The sequence below is a fragment of the Leptidea sinapis genome, chromosome 8, assembly GCF_905404315.1.
Source record: "Leptidea sinapis chromosome 8, ilLepSina1.1, whole genome shotgun sequence".
In the NCBI taxonomy this organism is placed as follows: Eukaryota; Metazoa; Arthropoda; class Insecta; order Lepidoptera; family Pieridae; genus Leptidea; species Leptidea sinapis.
In genome coordinates, this window is record NC_066272.1 from 5,539,437 (window position 1) to 5,559,928 (window position 20,492).

The 20,492-nt window shown below is 33.1% G+C and overlaps 1 protein-coding gene across 4 annotated transcripts in view; it reads right to left on the reverse strand.

Moving 5' to 3' along the window:
* LOC126965800 (protein held out wings) overlaps positions 1-20,492 on the reverse strand; it is a 111,433-nt gene that overhangs the window by 37,049 nt on the left and 53,892 nt on the right. For all 4 annotated transcript variants that reach the window (XM_050809571.1, XM_050809573.1, XM_050809572.1 and 1 more), the window contains exon 2: positions 1,056-1,189. In XM_050809571.1, coding sequence (XP_050665528.1) covers positions 1,056-1,189 — 134 coding nt within the window. The remainder of the gene's footprint in view (positions 1-1,055; positions 1,190-20,492) is intronic.

Sequence of the window (20,492 nt, forward strand, 5' to 3'; positions counted from 1 at the left end):
ATGTAAATAATGCGTTCTTTGATGTTATCGAAGTCTTAAAACATAAGTAAGTGATAATTTTAAATTAAAAATATAAAACTACAAAAGATATTATTTTGCGAAGGTTATAAAGTGACACATTTTGTCGGTGCCGCAACCAGCGCATGTTATTTCAAGGAACGGTTTCATTCATTACAACTCATTCATAATAATTTACCGTTGCTGTGATTGCGATATTTATTTCTGGAAATTTGACACTGGAATTTGTTTGTTAAGCAATATTGCCGATTTCTTCCAGCGAATAGTAAATAAGTTCTAAGAGTTCAATGTTCATTGCTTTGCCATGGCCTAATGTAAAGCCACATTTCTAGGATTTACTCGAAAATTGTTTAAAAATCAATCAAAATCATTCAATAAATATTTTAATATATAATATAATAGCTGTATATTATGTCCAACAACAAGAGTAAGGTAATCCTTTTCTATATTTGAAAGAATTGAAAAAATAGTACAACAAATAGAAACCAATAACTACCAGTGGGAGGCTCCTATGCACCGGATGCCGGCTAGATTATGGGTGTGGTACCCACAGCGCCTATTTCTGCTGTCAAGCAGTAATGTGTAAACATTACTGTGTTTCGGTCTGAAGGGCGCCGTAGTAGCTAGTAAATTACTGGGACTAAATGAGACTTGACATCTTATGTCTCAAGGTGACGAACGCAGTTGTACTGCCTCTCAGAACATTTAGTTTTTCAATAATCTTGAGTGGCGCTGTATTGTAATGGGCAAGGCGTATCAATAACCATCAGCTGAACGTCGTGCTCGTCTCGTCCCATATTTTCATTTAAAAAAAACTAGTATTAAAATAATCTAACTTTAGCTTATCACCTATTTGATAATTAATTGACAGAATATGTTGTAACAAATAAATCAAAGATACTTGTTTGAAATGCTGCCTGTTGCTTATACCTATCGCGTGCCTATATTAGGGTAAAGTACTACAAACTAGGTCTCTTAATTTTCTTTTTCTCAATTCTAAATTCATTCGTTTATAATAAAATAAAAATGTTACTTACATCTGGATGCTCTTTTACTGGCACGTATACTTTTTCTGTAAGTGTAGTGACCATTCCTTCGGGTTCTGGAAGAATGAGGGGTTCTTTCTTGACCCCATTTATTTGAAACAGACTCGCGCGAACTTTTGCGATTTCTGAAAAGATAGAAATTAGTCTATTAGTAATGGCAGTGTTATATGACATCTGGTGCTATAAAATTGTGTAATAAAAACGAATTGGTGACGATAATTTGGGACGTCCGCCCAACTGTTTAGTGGGTAAGATAAAATTTTATAGAGCGCGGAAGATTAAGATTTATGAGAATTTTGTTATGACTCCAGGAAAACGACAAAAGTACCAACTAGTGCCAATACTATAAAATACAACAACGAACGTTAGTGGGTCAGCGATTAGAATTAGTTGGAGCTTGGTTATATTTTCAAGGAACAAGTAACCTACAAGTGCATTTCATACAGTTTTACAGGGTATTGGGTATACTGTTTAACCTCTATGTGCCCAACGCCTATAAATCGAAAATATACTAAATTAAATACCTAAAGCCTAAATCTAAAACCCTATATTATGTAGACTCTTCAATTATTTACATCGAATATGTAGTCTACAAATCTATTGAGGTCGAAAACTGAATACCTGTTATAATAGATTAGACTCGCATCTCCCTCAAAGTCCAACTCTAAATTTACATATATTATTGCAATTGAAATTGCTGACATGATAAAATTAAAATGTCTATTTCACGTACAGCTTAGGGTTAAGTCAACAGTGTAAAATTTACACTTATTACAGTTTCAAAATTTTATAATAGTGTATGATTTATGGCCAACCTTTGAATCTCCGGTGCTTACAGGTTAGGCCAGAGGAACCTCCGGTTATAATAATCATTCTTGGTCAAAGTCGAATTCAACAGCGTGTCTAACAAATTTATGTCTAATCACAAAAAACCCTAATTTGGGCAGTCAAATTCCAAAACTCAAAACGATGAAATCCAATACTGACCACTCATACCTACGAAGGGTTTAGTGTCTGCATAAAAAACTACCACGAAAGAAAAGGCAGGAGTGGAGCCAAAGGGGTTATTTACCTCGAATTCGGATGTGTACATCCTAGACTAAGTTTCGTTAATCTTATCGAAACAGATTATTTTGCTTTTGCCGTTCGACTAAACGTTAATCTTCTTCCACCTCTTTCTAAAGCATGATTGAAAAGCTAAAATATCAATTTATTGTTAAGTATGTCGAAAGGCTTTATTCAAACCAAGGATAAACCCAACATTCAAAGAAGAAAATGCAAATATTTTTTGACATTTTATGTAACTACAAGGATTGTTCGTTTCGCATTTACCGTTCGACCCTTAGCAGTTAGCACATCGACATAGTTTCTTTTTATCTTCCTTATCCAGATAAGATACCGATGACTCACTAAATATCCGCTGAGGACAAATGTGCGACCATCTGTTTTTGCAACATCTCATGCATAAAAAGTATGTCAGGTTTTCATAACACATACGCAAATAACTACGCGCATTTAAACACGTAGATAAATCCGAGTTAATTACCCCAAAGGCATTTGTGTCGTCGTAAATTACAAGGATTAAGTTATATAATTTAATTAATTCCATGTATAGTCTCTTATTATTTGCCCAAGAAAGTCACACAAGGCTTTCACACACTCTTTAAGAAACTGTAATTATTATTTTTGTGTTATAAATACATCCTTTTTATAATAATTGTAAATAGTACCTAAACAGGGGATGTTTACCCTACTATCGCATCAAAAAGCTAATGCCTAATAACCTCTTATTGTAACCACTTAAGCAATGAAATATGATGATATATTCTTACACATTTCAGTAAAAGGTTACTTAAATATAGTTTGAATACCAATATGACTCGCTCGTGTCAAAGAGGATACTTAAGAGCCGATAACATTGTTGAGCCGCTTTCACACCAAATAAGGGACGCGAAGTAAACATGTTATTAACCCGCCATATTGTGTCGTGTGATCAACGGATTATTTATTTAATTGCTGCCCTCTCATGCAGACAGCTCAAGCCTTTTGTGATTTTATTTGGCTAAATATGGCACGCGTTTCATTTGCTATTACGCGAAGTTTTTAATTTTATTAATGAAAATAAGGGACCAAACGTGAAGGACGTTCAGCTGATGGTAATTGATACGCCCCTGTCCATTACAATGCAGTGCAAAATTACAAAATTCTTAAACTCTGAGCGGCTCTACAATTATTACGCTCGTCTTCTTGAGACATAAGATGGTAAGTCTCATTTGCCAAGTAATTTCACCATCTACGACACCCTTCAGACTGGAACACTGACTTACACATTACTGTTTCACGGCAGAAATAGGCGCCGTTGTGGTACCCATAACCTAGCCGGCACCCTGTGCAAATGAGCCTTCGAATTGGAATTAACTTTACTTTTGGTCTCTTAAAATTTATTAATACTAATATTAGAAAGAGAAGTTTTGAATATATGTGTGTTATGAACGACTTACGTCGAGCCAAAACTGTATCCTTTTTTAAATAATATTCTATTTAGCTCAATTCATAAAGCCAACATACATTTAGACTAATATGATTAAATAACTCTCATACGTTTCATCTTTTCCGACTCTACCGGCTTTCCGTCTGTTACCACAAAAAAAAATAGAATTTGTGTCAAAACACAAATTCTATTTTTATTCCGGTAAAGTTTAAGTGTAAACCTTATATTAATAACAAGTCAAAAGAAAACACTCACTCCCTTATTCATAATGGTCCGCTAACTTTAAACAGCCGCTTAGGAGTGTTTTTTCTCATTCTGACTTAGGTCAATAGAAGAAGACAGAGTGAGAATTAGCAATGCTTTAAGTTAGCAGACTATTATGAATAAGGGGGTTACAATATATATTACGCACTTGGTTTAGATCGATTGATGGTCATGATAAGTGTATTTTACCCTAGAACAATTTTGTTAAATTAATCGATTGAAACAAAAAGGATATGAAATAAGAGGCGGGAAGTAAAAAAAGTAAAAATAAAAAAAATTAAGTCTGTAAAAAGTGAAGTGTATTTAATATGAAGCGTAATTCTGTAATTACAATACTGTTATTGCGATTGGCGACGAAGTATAATCCGGCGAAGTTTGAAAGCGAACAGCTATATCCGTTTTTTACAATATTACAGCCGTCATCTGTCAATCCATCAATGACTGCATGATTAATACAATCGAGTGAATCGATTTTTTCTTAGGGAGTTTTGCTAGGCTGGATTGAAAAAAAGAATTGATTCAAAACATGTCATAATGACTTATGTCAAAGCGTGATTAACATAGCCAGACAATACAATGGTTTGTGTAGTTGTTTCTAAACACAAGAGGCAGTATAGACACAGGTGAACTTGAGGTTTTCCGGCTGTCACTGCAATGAGATTGATGGATTCAGAATCATTAGTAATGTATTCAGACATGACATAACACTGGATACGTTGTCACATACCCTTTAGTTACAAGCCGTCTTTATTCGCTGTAACTGTTACATTATTCTAAAACCAGTCCAATGACAAAACGCCCATACATAAGAAATTCAATTGGAGTTACAAGTAGGTATGATATAATTGCTTTGCTAGCAAAGATTTTTTTTTTTAATTTTATTCGACACGGGAGATATTCTTTAAGCCAAGGGATGCGCGCCCTTTAATCAAAAGTGGAATTTAGAACGAATTTTGACATTTCAAACTCTAGCTTGTTATAGATCTAATCACGCCATCTTTATAATTTAAATATTAGGTAGGTATTTATATATTTTTATACTACAATACATAAAGTTGATTATTTTTTCGAAAAATATTTTGAAAAGATTTCAACATAATCTGTTTCCAATGTAGATGACTAATCACTTAATTATATTCATAAATTAAAACAGTATTAAATCGTTATTATTAATTCAAATAATACAATATCGATTACAGTTAATGTATATTAATTTATACTAGTCATATATTAACTGCGTAAAAACTAGAAAAACATACCAATGAATTAATTTAATTGACTGATAATTGTTTTTAATTTGCAACAAACAACAAAAGGTGTTTTTTGTTTTAACAAAGGTAGTTTACTTAGTTTTATAAGCAAAAAATTATTTCGACATCCAATCTCAAAGGAATATGAGAAATAAATTATAAATTTTATGATTAGAGGCAATCCATTCGTATTATACCACTAGCGATCCGCCTCCAGCTTTGCACGGAAGAAATTAATAAAAAAACAGTAAAAAAAGTGTGATTTTTTTTATGGAATAGCAGGACAAACGAGCGTACGAGGGTACGGTAGCCTGGTGTTAAGTGATCACCGCCGCCCACATTCTCTTACAACACCAGAGGCATCACAAGAGCGTTGCCGGCCTTAAATTAAAATATTTTTTTGTGTTTGCTATCTGACTTTACTTTATAGTGTATGAACATTTTTTTTTTTTGATAGTTATGGTACATACGTATTGTACATAGAAAAAGTTCTCAACGCTCAAGGACCTAACGAAATTGTTTCTCTTTTAAATTATTTATTAGAGTTTATATTACCCTGTACTAGATAAATTAATTTTACATTTCATGCCCAAGAATACAAACATATTTATTTTGATAAGTATTCTAAATAAAATTCTTAAAAGCGTAGCGAGCAACGCAATAATTAAGTTTTAGTGAATGAAATTGTCTGTATGGATCAACTGTAACAAATAGAGATATGTAATAGGATACCCGAACGAGTGCTCCAAAGCTGAGCGTGACGGCTCAGTCTCATTGAATACTCAGAGAATCTCAGCTGATCAGCGCGCTTAAGGAAGTTTATACTTCATTAAACAATAAAATAATCTGCCCCTAATCTCATCGCGCGGGATTACACAACAAGTGACTACACACACACACACCAACACAATACACACAATCAAGTATCTGATGCGTTCTCATTCTCTATTCACGCACACACGTAAGCCGACGTTACCAACTTCTTACAAAATGGAGTATCTGATGGTGAACTCATCTCTGCGCGCACATTGGTCAAATCAAATAGCGCGCGATTCCACGGCTTCCTGATATAGACACTTCCGTCCCTTTTTACGAAACCACAGCAAGGAAAGCGAGAGGAAAGATGCTACGCATCAAAAGATTGTTTTTGTAAAGCTTTTATTTTGACTTTATAAATACATAGAAATTATATTAAAATATATATAACAGAATACCATTCATGTAAAATAGCTCTGAATAACGGAATATTGCTTTTATAGAGAAACTCATCAATATGTTGCAATATCAATTAATTAACAGTTATTAACTCGGTCTCGGAATCACTTTCATTTTTGCCGTCACCTCGTGGAAATCTTGACCATATCAATCGGAAGAGCTCTCACTTTGTGAATCAGCGAAGAGGCAAAGTATTGAAGAGGTGTCTAGACGATGAAATTACACGGTGCTGCGCTAATAACCAGACACGCGACGATTGGAGCAGAATTATTGTAAGATGCATTGCTACACTTGCCAGGTATTACAAATGGTTGAAGCCATCATTTTGATTAATTGCTCTTACATCGCTGTAATCTCACAGTGCATACTTTTACGTGTATTGTACAGTACACTGCCAGTACATATACGAGAACCTCCTATACGCTCATAAAAATACTAGCCAATTTAAAAAGATTAGTGATCTACACAGTGTCAATACTCGAAACAAAACATAAACTCGCAATTCCATCTACTAGGCTCCGTAAAATTGCTAAACCTTTTGAAGTGGATTGTGTTATATTTTATAATAAACTCCCAAATGAAATTAAAATATTACCTGTTAAAAAATTTAAATGTGTCGTAAAAAATAAATTAACATCTAAGGCCTATTATAATGTAAAAGATTATTTGAATGATAAAGATAGTTGGAATGATACAGATAGTTCTAAATTTTGTTAATGAATATTGGTATACTCATTTGAATACTATTGTAACTTTTGTACTTCATCCTGACTTGCACTAAATAACTTATAAAGTTTTACATTGAATAAAGATTTTTTGACTTTGACTTTGACTATTAATATTTCTGAAAGCTTTAACGGCGTTAAGATGTATTTTCTGCTGAAAAATAGCGATGTGTTTGTACTATTGTTCTGGTTTGTGTAGAATTAACTTGGGATCATATTCCTATCGCAAACTACGCTAATACTTTGTCTGTTTCAGTAATTTAAAAAAAACACTCTATCTCCAGATCTCGATTTCCATGAAACAAGGAAAGGTCTTGAAAGGGTGGTTTAACTAAAATAAGAATAAAGCAAAAATCGAATGCAAAAATACAGTTTTAATTACACACGTTTTAATCCTTCAAAAGTGTTTTATTGAAATGTGTAACAATATGTTTCTGTAATGTTTTCTGTTACGTTTCGACTTAAAGTACAATGTCACAGAAACAAAAACCAAGAAGAGAATCTGAGTCTGCCCATGAAAAAGCGAATTTATAGTTTTATGAAGGTCCATGAAATGCGGAAAGTATAGTGCCGCTGCCTCTCATCCGAAATTGGTCGAATCTACCCTGCTCGCCACGTACCAATGTTATTTCGATATTTTTATTTCATTTGTACGTACAAATGTACAATATTCACAGAACTACTACCACCAAAAGGTGCACAATATACATTAAGATGCGGGAAGTAACCCGCAAGTACTATTATTACCTATAAGAAGCTTTCTGAGTGGACAAAGTACGTCATATCAGAATTTATATCGTCTTCTAGTATAATATCATACACTTGCTGCCCGCGGTGCCATAAATCAAAGGCATATTATTATCATCGACGCCACAGTGGCTCATCACTACAAATCTCCGTAAATGTTTGACATTACTATAACCATTAACACGGCGATAGCGGGCTTCAATAAAATACTAAATATTGGACTACATTAACAATAACAGTTAAAACAATCCATAATTGAGGTAATATTTCTAAAGACTACTACACATTATCTAGAACTCAAATGTTTTTAAATAACATAACGTAAATGATAAATGTTAAGTTTTGTTGAGTGTGTTGCCTTTATTATACTTTCACGATCTAGAAAGCATATTGTAATGGTAAATTATTGTAAACGGCTAAATGTTTTAACATGTACAACGAATATGGGATACTTTAGAGCCGGACAACATAACTACTAAAGAAATGAGAACAATAGGAAATCTACACGAATTTCTCACGTAGAGTAACGATGCGTGAACGTCTACGGTGAATTTGCTAGAGGTACTAGAATAGAGTGACCCGATTGTTGCAGAACATGTACGCAAGCCGTAAAATGCAGATATTTAATGAAAAACTCCTAAATACAAATATTGTGTAACAGCAATTGCAACAAACTTATCGAATGAACCCATGAAGTACAATTAAGAAAATAGTTGAAATAAATTTAACAAATAAGATAAAAATATTTAGGGAAACAAGGATATGGTTTGAGTGACAGAATAGCAATGATGGTTAAGACATACAAATCTGAAACTTCCTATTTTCCTACAGATGATACAAATTATGAATTGTTTATTATGACTGAACATTTTATGGATTAAGTTCAAATTCCTTTGTACAGAGAACCTGTATCTAGGAATAAGATTTATGAAGTATTGAATCTGTAAATCAAACACGATGATAGATCAACACGGTACGACGCATTGACATATTTCTAGGTCGATTCGAAACATTGTTATCGCAGCTATATTTCCTTACAACAAATTACACCAGCATCTCAGAATTTACGGTTTCACAGCAACCACGACTTCGCAGAGCATAGCATAAATAAACAATGATATTCCGTTCTCATTACAAAACATGACTCACAAAACATTAGCAAATGTAAGATCAAATAAAATTAAAATGCTATTAAAGAAGGCACTGAGCGAACCATTTCTACAAGCAAATATTATTTTAAGTGCTGTTAAGAAATATATTTGAACACGGTCACTTTCAGTCATCAGAAAGGACTTCCTGACGATGTTTGGCATTATAGATGCAGCATGAATAATGTATAAGACTGAAATGCTAGTGAATAGTGATGACTAGGAAGTTAATTAAGATCATTCAATGCTCAATGATCATAGACATGATAACTAACTAATTGCTTGTATAAAATCAAAGCTGCAATTCTTACTTTAGATATAATTTTTGCTGATAGAAAACAATTACGAAAAAGTCAAACGCAGAGCTACATCAAATAAACTTAATAATATAGAAAACTTAAAAATCGGTCGGGCCGAGAAAACCGTACTTGATAATGAAATAAGATAAACAAAGACTTAAAACTGAATGAAGAAAATCAAAATTTTTATTAGACATGTTTACAGTTGCGTTCACATTCCCAACACTTGTGATATTATATTTATTACATATAGGTTCATATCCTTTAGTTTAGATTATCTATGGTTCATATATAATAATGATACGTAGTAGCTTGCCAAATTTCATGATTCATATTCATGTATAAAGTAGGTAACATAAATATTGAATATGAGACTTAAATATCATTTTGCCTCTTGAGGTTATTCTAATTACTAACGAGTTACTCAATTCCGAAAACTTATTTATCACGACAATGTGTGGGCTGTCATTGATTCCTCTAAGGACTGGTGACGGAATAAGATTGATAGTGACTCATTCTTAAATAGCCATATGTTGAGAACATAAGGCAAAAAAAGTGAGTGGAAAAAAACATGTGTGTCCAGTAATGACGAGTGATAATAAGGATTTTAGATCAACAACAGCTAACAACGATTCATTATCTTTCAGATTCCCAAATCAATTAGTAATAAAAATAGTTTAAAAAACAAATAAACACGCTTTTGTTGAAAATATAATAGATGAAATTCAAAATTGACATGAATTCCTGCCTTAAAGACGATACATGAAAAAATTATATAAATTAACAAAAATCTTATTTTGCAAATTAATACATTAATTCGTCATCGGTCCTCGATAAATCTACGAAGTTTGAACGAAATCTGGCCGTTTAAAGTGGGTCAAAATTGCGCCCAAATGAGTCAGTTACAAACAAACAGACGAAGCTAATAAAAAGCGTGTAAAAACTATTTAATATGGGAAAATGAAGCCATTTTTAAATGTATTTGTAACTGTAACACTATGAAGTGTAATTTGTAACGGCATCTTTTACAGTGTTGATTATTTGGTTCTGTTAGCAACTGTTGACTGCTCTTTTATTAGAGTCATAAAATCGGCTTAGCTGATTTATCGTTTACTTTTCACTGGTAACTTGTAAAACATTACAGTAAATAGAACGCGTTTACGGTGACGAAAGCTCGTTCCGTTGCCAAGCTTGTGTCGAACAGTTTTATATTTGCTTTACGCGTTACCGTGTCTCATATTTTCGTATTTTAAATGCTTATTAAACTAGGTAATGTTTATAACGTCCGGTGTTATATATTAATAAAACATTTTGTTTACATAGCAGATTAATATAAACATCTAAATACAAAAAGTAGGGCAAAATGTAAATGACTAAGTTATACTTTTTGTGACATTTCAATACATGGATACTCTTACAATATTTTATTAAGAATCATGAATTAGATAGTAGTATAGTATATGGTTTAGAGATTTTTATTTTATATTATGAATCGATAGAATAATTACATATTAAATTAGAAAATTATCGCTTCATAATATTGTTCTACAAGACTTATTTAACATCTCTGTAAAACATCAAATAGAAAATAAATCAATCGTCAAAAATGCAGTTTACAACTGAATTGCGCAAAGCAAAAGAAAAGGAAATTTTATTTTGCGATCGAAAACTACAAATAGAACAGGAGCGCAAAAATGCAGTTACAACTGAATTATAATAAAAAATAATAATTTATTTCTCTTAAAAACACAGGTTTACAGCAGCTAGTGGCCGGAGTCACCTTTTAGGCAAATAATGCCTGTCTCCGCTCCGCCATTTTAGCAATGTGTTATTTTTAACAAAAGTCTTATTGACATGGTAGTGATATAATAATAAAGTAATGAAATGAGTAAAAATTTACAATTTAAATATTTGGAATGTTATTTTTGAATACCTTAACAATACAGCGATATAGATTTACAATAATAATGAAAAAAAAATATTTTTTAAAGAAGTACTTAAGTACTTTATTTTTAAATTATTAACTTGAATGATAAATGTATGTGTGAGTGTGTGTGTGCGTGCGATGCAATGCAATGCAAAAGAAAAGGAAATTTTATTTTGCGATCGAGAACTACAAATATTTGCATTTCTGACTAGTGCTAGCTAGCATGAACAAATTATACTAAGGTGATTTCAGAGCATTGTAGTTTCATAAATCTAAAATAGACTACAATAAATTTAATGCAATAATGGAACTATGACATCAGGACAATACATAATTCGGCCTGCAGCATTGGATCTTGGCAGATACAGATAATAAAACGCTTGTCAACTCGACCATTAATAACTGATAGTTTCTACACCGAAATGCGATATATTCTTGATAAATTGATTGTTGTACAACGGTTACTAATCTATGGTTACTATATAGGCGTGAAGGGCTTTATGGGTATGACGTAAGGCGATTACACATCGGTTTCAACTTGGTTGAAGCAAGTTTATGTGTGTATCGTGATTAAACGTCTACAAAAAAAAGTCTGATAAAAAATTTAGGTTTCTGTAACCCAAGTAGATTTAAGAGTCGTAATTTAACAAGGAGCTTGATGCAGTAGTGGATTTGAAAGCTTACTCCAGGGAATGAATCCATTTTGATTTTGAGATTAATCAAATCTTAAAACAGTTAAAAATAATTTAACTGGCATTATACAAGTTCGTATTGCAATCACTGTTCTTTCTTCTACAGGCACAGTGCTACACAACCCACGTAATGGAAAGTCATTTCAAGATAAAAACTGTAATTTTGATAGGTGATTTTTCACTCTAGCATATTTACGTTTATAGAAAATAGAAAGTAACAAAAAAGCGTGCACATTTCCTGGATGGCAAGCCAAGTCAAAACAGAAAAAAAAAAAAAACAAATTGCATTGAAGATAATAATAAAGTAAAAATACAAAAATAAAAATCTAGATTTTTTTATAATCAAAAGAGTACTTTTTGAAATACTTATAGTTCTAATTTCTAATTTAATGTCACATTACTATACTTGACTATATTAATATACATTTTACTCTTGCCGCAACACGAAATAAATAAAATGTTCAAAGAAGTAGGTCCTTACGCATTATTATTATTTTACCAAAAACAATGCAAAATTTTGATAAGAAAAATAAGATGAAATAAGATATAAAAAAAAAACAATAATATGATGTGGGTCAAAATCTAGGAGAGCAATCTAGCAGTTAAAAACTGCATGATCACTTTATATATTTCGCATTTTAGAATTAATTTATATCTCGGTACACAACTAAGCTAAACTATGGAGAAAAAAGCACGTTTTAACAAATTATTTATTGTATATGATTGTGTATAAGTTGAAAAACTTCAATGCATTTTGTACAATGCACATTTTGAGAAACAGCCAATTGCTGTAGTTAATAATAAAATGGTTGATCATTCATTTTATAGACTAGGGTGTTTTTAGCTTCTCCTCTTTATTAGGAGAGTCAGAATAAATAAATAATTACCCGCATGTGACATAGATGACAGACGTCCCTTTTAAATTAAATATTATCTTTGCCTAACTAATTAAAATTACGATTATATATATTTATAGTTTAGTGTCATCTATTTCGGACGGAATGATTAGCCCTTGTGCAAGCTGATATAATTGTACTTAATTTATTTGAGGCGTAAAAGGAATTCTTGAATAAAATATAAAAATCGTAATATCAATAATTCAAAAAATTGTCAGTGATATAAAATGTTATGCTGTGTCTAAGGCTTATATAGACTAAACCTTGCTGAATCAATTATTTTAATTATGATACATAACAACGCCTGTGTTGAATTTATTCTATTTTATTTTTTTATTAGGCCTAAGTACCTACCCACAAAAAAATACCTAAAATCAAGGTACTATACTACTAGGATCTACCTAAACCGGTTTTGCACATAACTTAATTTACTTGTTAATAAAGATATTTTGAAATTGGAAATTGAATATCAATGCAGTTTAAGTCTTAAATCAGGCACCTGTTTTTCCGCTCAAAAATGAGTAAATGAATTTCAAAACTTAAATTCGATAAGATATTATAATCGTCTCAACACCTTGTTATTGTTTTTGTCGTTTTCGATAGAAAATAATAGATTTCACCCAAATCAGGGCCAGCTCCGAAGTACTAGAGTTTCTATCTAAAGAAATATATCAACTGCGCAGTGCTGCGTCACAGTTAAGAACGGTCGCTAAATTAACTTTTAATATCAACTTCTGAACAAATATTCGAGATATTATGCAATCCATTATTTTCACAAACTTATCGAATTAAGCAATGATGCTTTTATTTATTCAGTAATAAGATTGATTTAATGGTCCGATGGAATGTGTTTATGTATACAGAAATGTGCAAGAATTCATTGTCAACACATTAGTTGGCTTCAAGTCCAGTGATGATGCAGATCATTTCGACGGATTGAATGTGCAGAAATGCTGCAAGATAATTGTTTTATTGACATATTTATTCAGTGAGAGATTATAATATTATATTTATGTGAATATATCTTCTTGTACTTATACTGGATATTAAGTTGTTGTTTTTCAATCTTGTGCCAATAATAAACTACCTATATCAATTGTGTAATGGAATCTTATATATTTTGGATTACAAGATGTGTTCATAGTTGAATTTAGATTTTATTTCACTGTGTTACTCAACTACAGAATCGTGTTTATGTCTTAAATGCACTAGAAGTGTGTCCACGTCTCAAATATGTCTATTAAAATCAGTGCACAAATTTAAATCAATTTTTTGTTCGAGGTATTACGTTCGTGAGTAGGATTCGTTTTTAGTGAGAAAGATAAAATTGAAACACCTCCAATTTGAGTATTGTAGTAGTGGTTTCCGAAAAGAGCACAAGATTTCATTTTTCTTTTTTTTTTTGCAAAAAATAGTAGCAAATTAAACTTAGCCACGTTCCATAAAAAAAATAGGTTTACAATATTGATTTAAGTACCATAAAGTCTAAAGCTGTATGAACATAATAATAGCGTTTGTTATTTTAATACACAGATTACATCACTGGTATGACGAATAACCTTTAAAACAGTTATCACAAATATTTATTACTTCATTGTCACACCTACTAGCTTAGTACTATACTTTATTTAATTACCGTCCAATAACTAGCCGGTTAATACGCGTTACCATATCTAAACAGAGTCCTCCTCCTCGAACCGTCGAATTCCTTATTGCTAAGGGTCGTGATATCTCTGAGAATTCAACTTTTTGGCTACGTGCAGTCCGTCACAAAGTCCGGTATCCGGAGATGTGCGGATTTGGTCAGAGTCAGACCATCTTATAGGGCTGCGACCTCTGGGGCGTCATCCGTCTACCTTCCAAGTAACCATCAATTGTTCGAGGTTGGCCATCTTTTTTGGCGATATGTCCAATAAACTCTAAGATTCTACGGAGGAGAATGAATGACAGTCTGGTTTTTACACCTAGAGAGTGAAGGATGTCCAAGGGATTTTAAGCATCTTCCTCCAGCACATTTCAAAGGCATCTATCTGATCTCTATCAGCCTTCTTTAATCACCATAGCTAAAAATGGAACAAATTTGATTGTTGACTAGAATTTTAGTTCTTCGTGAGATGTTACGGTCACGCCATATTTTTCAGAGTTGAGACATTGCAGTTTTGGCCCTTCCAATGCATCGCCTGATTTCCAGTTCGCATGACCCGTTGTTGCGGATACAAGACCCCAGATAGGTGAAATTGTCGACCTGTTCTAGATTCAGCGCCCCAGTAATTATTAGCTTTTTGGCGTGTCTTAACAGACACACTTGTCTGAGTTATTATTATTATTACCATTCGGAGGTCCTTCATCAATGATACCATGCTCGTCATCACCACCGGCGCACCCCGCGCCCCACGCCCTGTCCATCCGCGCACTACGAGCACAAGTCCGCAGTAAGAGGTGGGACGTTATCGCGAACCCAACACACTCACCCTGATAAAGGACCTCCAAATGGTCCGAAACTAGTCGGTACCGACACCGACAAAACGTGAATAAAGCCGTAATAATAAATAATTTATACGATACGCATATAATAGCTGCTTTAATTACGACAACGGTGAATTAGGCTTGCTATAAAGTTTTTAAACAATTATGTCGGACATCCATTTGGTGTCTGTCAAACAATGAATACGCCAGTCAAGTTCAACATGGACTGAGAGGTTTATTAAGTAAAGGGCAAAGGTAAGACCTCCCGCGGTTCTAGCCTCAACTAATTGATTATAAAGCCAGTGTCCACTACGTTAGCGAAGGTACGACTCATGTTTAATGAATTCTGAATAGCTTTCTTCAGCAGTTCATTAACAACTTGTTTCTTTCCTTGAATTTGTCAACTATATGTATTATTAATACGTAAAGAAAGGACTTTTTACAAACTTTCAAGCATATTGCTTGCAAGCAGTAGTGCGATATTTGGCATATTAAGGCTGGGTTGCTCCAACTAACTTTAACATAACTTAAAAAAGAATAGGATGGTTAAATCAAAACAACTACTGAAGCGTTACGAAAAGGAAGGTCACAGAATTTTGTTTACGGATGAGCATTTTTTTTACAACTGAGCAACATTTTAACAAACAAAATGACCGTATTTATGCTCAAAACTCTAAGGAAGCTTCCCAATTAGTCGATAAAGTGCAAGGTTGGCACTATCCGACTTCAGTGATGGTTTGGTTATTAGGTATGAAGGAGTGACTGAGCCATACTTTTGTGAAAAAAGTATCAAAACATCGGCACAACTGTATCAAGATACCAGTCTTGAGAAGGTAGCGAAGCCCCTTAACAACGCCATGTTCGATAACCAAGAATGGTCCTTTCGAGCACGACTCGGCGCCGGCTCATAAAGCTCGGTCTACGCTAAGCTAGTCTTGGTTGGAAGCGAACGTTTCGGACTTCATCAGAGCTAAAGACTGGCCGTAGCTTAGTCCCGATCTTAATCCGCTGGATTATGATTTATGGTCAGTTTTTGAGAATACGGCTAGATTAATGTTATCTGCAATAGAATTTTTTTTTCTATCGCAGTTTATGAGATACAGGGATACTGACGCTACTTAGTAATAACAGTCTTCAGTAATAACAGTCAATCTTCTGGTACAGAACCCTTAAAAATGGGCAATGTTTGCCGAAGGTCGTCTACAATTGACGGGATTACCTAAGAATATTTCAAACGTCTCCAAATTATACTTCAATCAAATTTTGTCACAGCTTATGGCACATGTGACAATAAATGAATGGGCCTTGTGTAAAATATTCTTTTACAGCTTATTGATTTCATTATGTGATTATAATGGTTAATGCTACTTAATGCTACCGACGATGTTAATTTGTCACCGATTTATCTTCGGATGAAGTAATGCTTGAATGATGAGGTGCTGAGAAATTTAACGACCACAAGTTTTCGGGGTTAACTTGAATTTAATGATTATTAATCTAGTTATGTTGCAATCACAATTTTGTTGATTGTATCACGCAATTTTAATAAGAATCTTCTAAATATTGACTTTGTAGAAACCGAACTGTCGATTTGTTTAATGCTATTCAAGTGAAAAAGAAAAAATGATTTTATTGTAAAAAAAAGCGCGGGGTGCATGTTTTTTTTTACAATAAAATAATCTTACACTATATTTAATTCAAATTATAATTCTATTTTTTTGTAGAATTCCCTATAAAAGCGTATTTTTTTAGATTTTTTTTGTTATATTGAATTGTCATTGGTCCTTAATAAGCATGCCAAATTTCGTTAACCCGAAGTTTTGAAGGGGGTCAAAATCATGTTCAAATATTCTGTTACATACTAACATAAAGGCCTGGATTCACTTTGATTAGTGCAGGTGATTAGTGTAGTAGCTTGCGCTTCTATTAATCCATTTTCGAACTCATATTTTTCGTCTTGCATGTTCAGCTTCCAAAAGTTCTTAGGTTTCAGATACCACCGCGTTTAATAATTCTTTAAGTACTTCTTGCAATTGCAAGCGCGCTTCACTATGTTCGTCCATACTTGCTGATCGACACCTAACAACTGAATTTACTAAACAGAGCCACTAAACAAGAATTCGACACTACTTGCATTATACACCTGCACTAATCATGCTCAATAACTGATTAGTTATTGAGGATAATTAGTAGTTATTAAGTGATTACTTGCACTCGCACTAATCAAAGTGAATACAGGCCTATGCGTATGAAGCTAATAAAAGCGTATTAAAAATGCATCGTTCATGTCAAGGGGTGATAGGTGTAATAATAGCATAGCCTGACGAGCTGATGCTGTGATCAATGTAGGTACGGACGCTGGTGGATATTGCCAACTAGTTTCTATTTATAATTTGTAATTTTTATTCTTAGATTAAGGATTGGTCTCCGCTGTACTCCAACTAGATACAGTACAGTAGCTTCTTTATTGCGGGAACTATTAGATGCTTGTGTGCGTGGCATCTTGACACTCAAAGGCATCTTTCAAATTTTGTAACATACGCTTCGTGTTATTTTACAGTGGACTTAAAAATACAAAATAATTACTGATGATATGTGATTCCAGTAGACAATGGGATCACATATCATCATTTCTTGTAGTAATATTTTTACAAACTTTTAGTTTCAATTATTAGCAAAGTTTAACAAAACATGTGGCACGTCAACGTCACACATTGTTCGAGATTGGCTCGAGTACGCCTGCGTTATCTAGTTAGAGCGCAGCGGAGACCAATCCTTGATCTAAGTTAATATTGTTGATCTTATAATTTTTATAGTGTTCGTACTATGGATTAAGGGTTTGTAAGATAATTGTTTATAAATATAAAAATCTTACGAAATGATTAAGACATAAATTTCTAGTGACTGAATTAATTAAACATTAAACAACTGTACAAATCCCAAAAATATCCCACTAACTAAGGTATTAAAACACTTAATAGGGGCGTACCAATCGTATATTCACCAGTTGCATAATAAGTAAGGTCACAGTTCTATAATAAACTTAGATAATGCGTCCTTGATGGCTTAGGGCGACATCTATGAACAATATCAAACTATAATCGATTACAAACCTTAACAACAACAAAATGCAGTCATATAACCTCATTCGGAGCCGCAATCCATTCAAATGAACATAAGTGAGCAAATAGAGGTTCTTCAAGTATTTCTGAGAAACTTTACATAAAACACTCAATGAGAACTTAGGAATGGTAATTAAAATAACTGAGGGGTAAGGTTTGACCACTTCAATTGATTTGGTTGGTTGAGAACGTTTTAATTAATTATTGAGAGCGATGTAGACTTCTGTGAGCAGCTTCCAGTCGGCACGATTGATGTACAAACATTTGGACAGCCTGATCTTTTTTATAATATTTATTTACTTACTTACTTAGATTTATTTACTTACATAATATCAAAAAGTACTAGTACTAAAACAGTACTACTTACTATACGGCCTATTGTTGGTAGAAGAATTTCGGCAGCTAAAATCACCGAGGATTTGTTCTTCTTTCAGACAAATTGTAACAATTGACATAAATTATTTCATAAAACCAAAAGTATGATGGTAAAGATCGCTATTAAGAAGAAGTGGTATTTTATTTTAAATTTATTTATCTTACGTATTTTGTACCATTTCTTTTGTAGATATATTAAACTTTGCCGACAACATAGTTAGTTTTTATATAGGTAGGTACCTAGTTATCTGCTTTTCTATGAGATTTTTGCAGCGAAAACTTCTTTAACTTAATAGGTATTGAATAAGACTGAACTATCACGCTCGGCTATGTAGCGCTGAGCCGACAAACTGAGTACGATTAGTCAGAACAAAATTAAGTAGAGTAATTTATAAACAACTAGTGGACCCAACAGACGTTGTCCTGTACACATGTTTTAAATTTGAAAAATCGGTCCAGCCGTTAGGAGCAGTTCACTAACATACACATGAGCAGGAGAATTATATTATATGGGCGGAATTGAGAATCTAAACCAATCTCAAATTCACTGAAACAAAGAAAAAAAGTCATCAAAATCAGTCCAGCCGTTTAGGAGGTAGTTTAATTGTGAATCTAAACCATTTTCGAATCCACCTGAAGACACACACCAATCTCAAATTCACTGGAACACACAAAAATATCGTCAAAATCGGTCCAGCCGTTTAGGAGGTAGTTCAATTGTGAATCTAAACCATTCTCGAATCCACCTGAATACACACAGAAAGTTTCATTAGAATCGGTCCAGCCGTCTAGGAGGAGTTCAGTGACATACACACGCACACAAGAATTATATATATAAAGATTACTATTGTTATAACTTTAAAACAACAAATTTTTCATGTTTCGTACAGCTGATGATAATTGTGAAGATTATTTACTAATGCTTCCTGCATAGGAAAACTTTCAAAAGTAAATGTATAGCAAAATACATATTGATTCTTGTCACACAAGTTACGTAAATACTCTAAACGGCTATCTAGCCAGTATTTACCTTATTGGAACACTTCGATACTTAAAAACTTGATGGCGAATAAGCAAATATTTTTTTTTTACAATTTGTTGTGTGCATTGCACTTGTAGCGATAAATACAATATCATGATAGCCAATTTAATATGAGCCCATGATGTTTTAATTTTAATTGTCAAACACAAACAAAAGCGGTTTTATCGTTGACAGAAATTTATGGATTAAGAAATCAAATGATATTCTTGTTAAATGAAAAAAATTTAACAAGGAGTTGAATGAAAAGAACAAGAGATTTGAAGACCTGAATGTAACTGATACGTCAAAATTGACAATTATGATACACGTTCTGTCAAATGGACAATGGACATATCTGTCTGTTTGAGTCGTACTAGTTATGGATAGTAATTAGTTTCCCGTTGCTATAAGAAACAAAAAAAAAATTATAAGCGGCACCGCAAACGTTCCACCATTCTCCATTCCAACAATGTCACTAAGAACTGGGTTTATTTAAACACAGTATAACTTAAACTTGTTCAAATGCCAGTTAAAGAGTAGGCTGATCACCAATTTTTTTTTGGTCGGGGTTTTGAGAGCTCATTGGTCAGATAATAATCACAACGTAACCTTTCGCTTCCGACTTCAGTGGATTTAAATGAGATATATGTTATTAACAAAGATCTAAAAGATTTCCCCCTTTATTTTCTTTTATTTTTTTATGGAAAAGGAGGGCAAACGAGCGTACAGGTCACATGGTGTTAATTGATCACCGCCGCCCACATTCTCTTGCAAAACCAGAGGAATCACA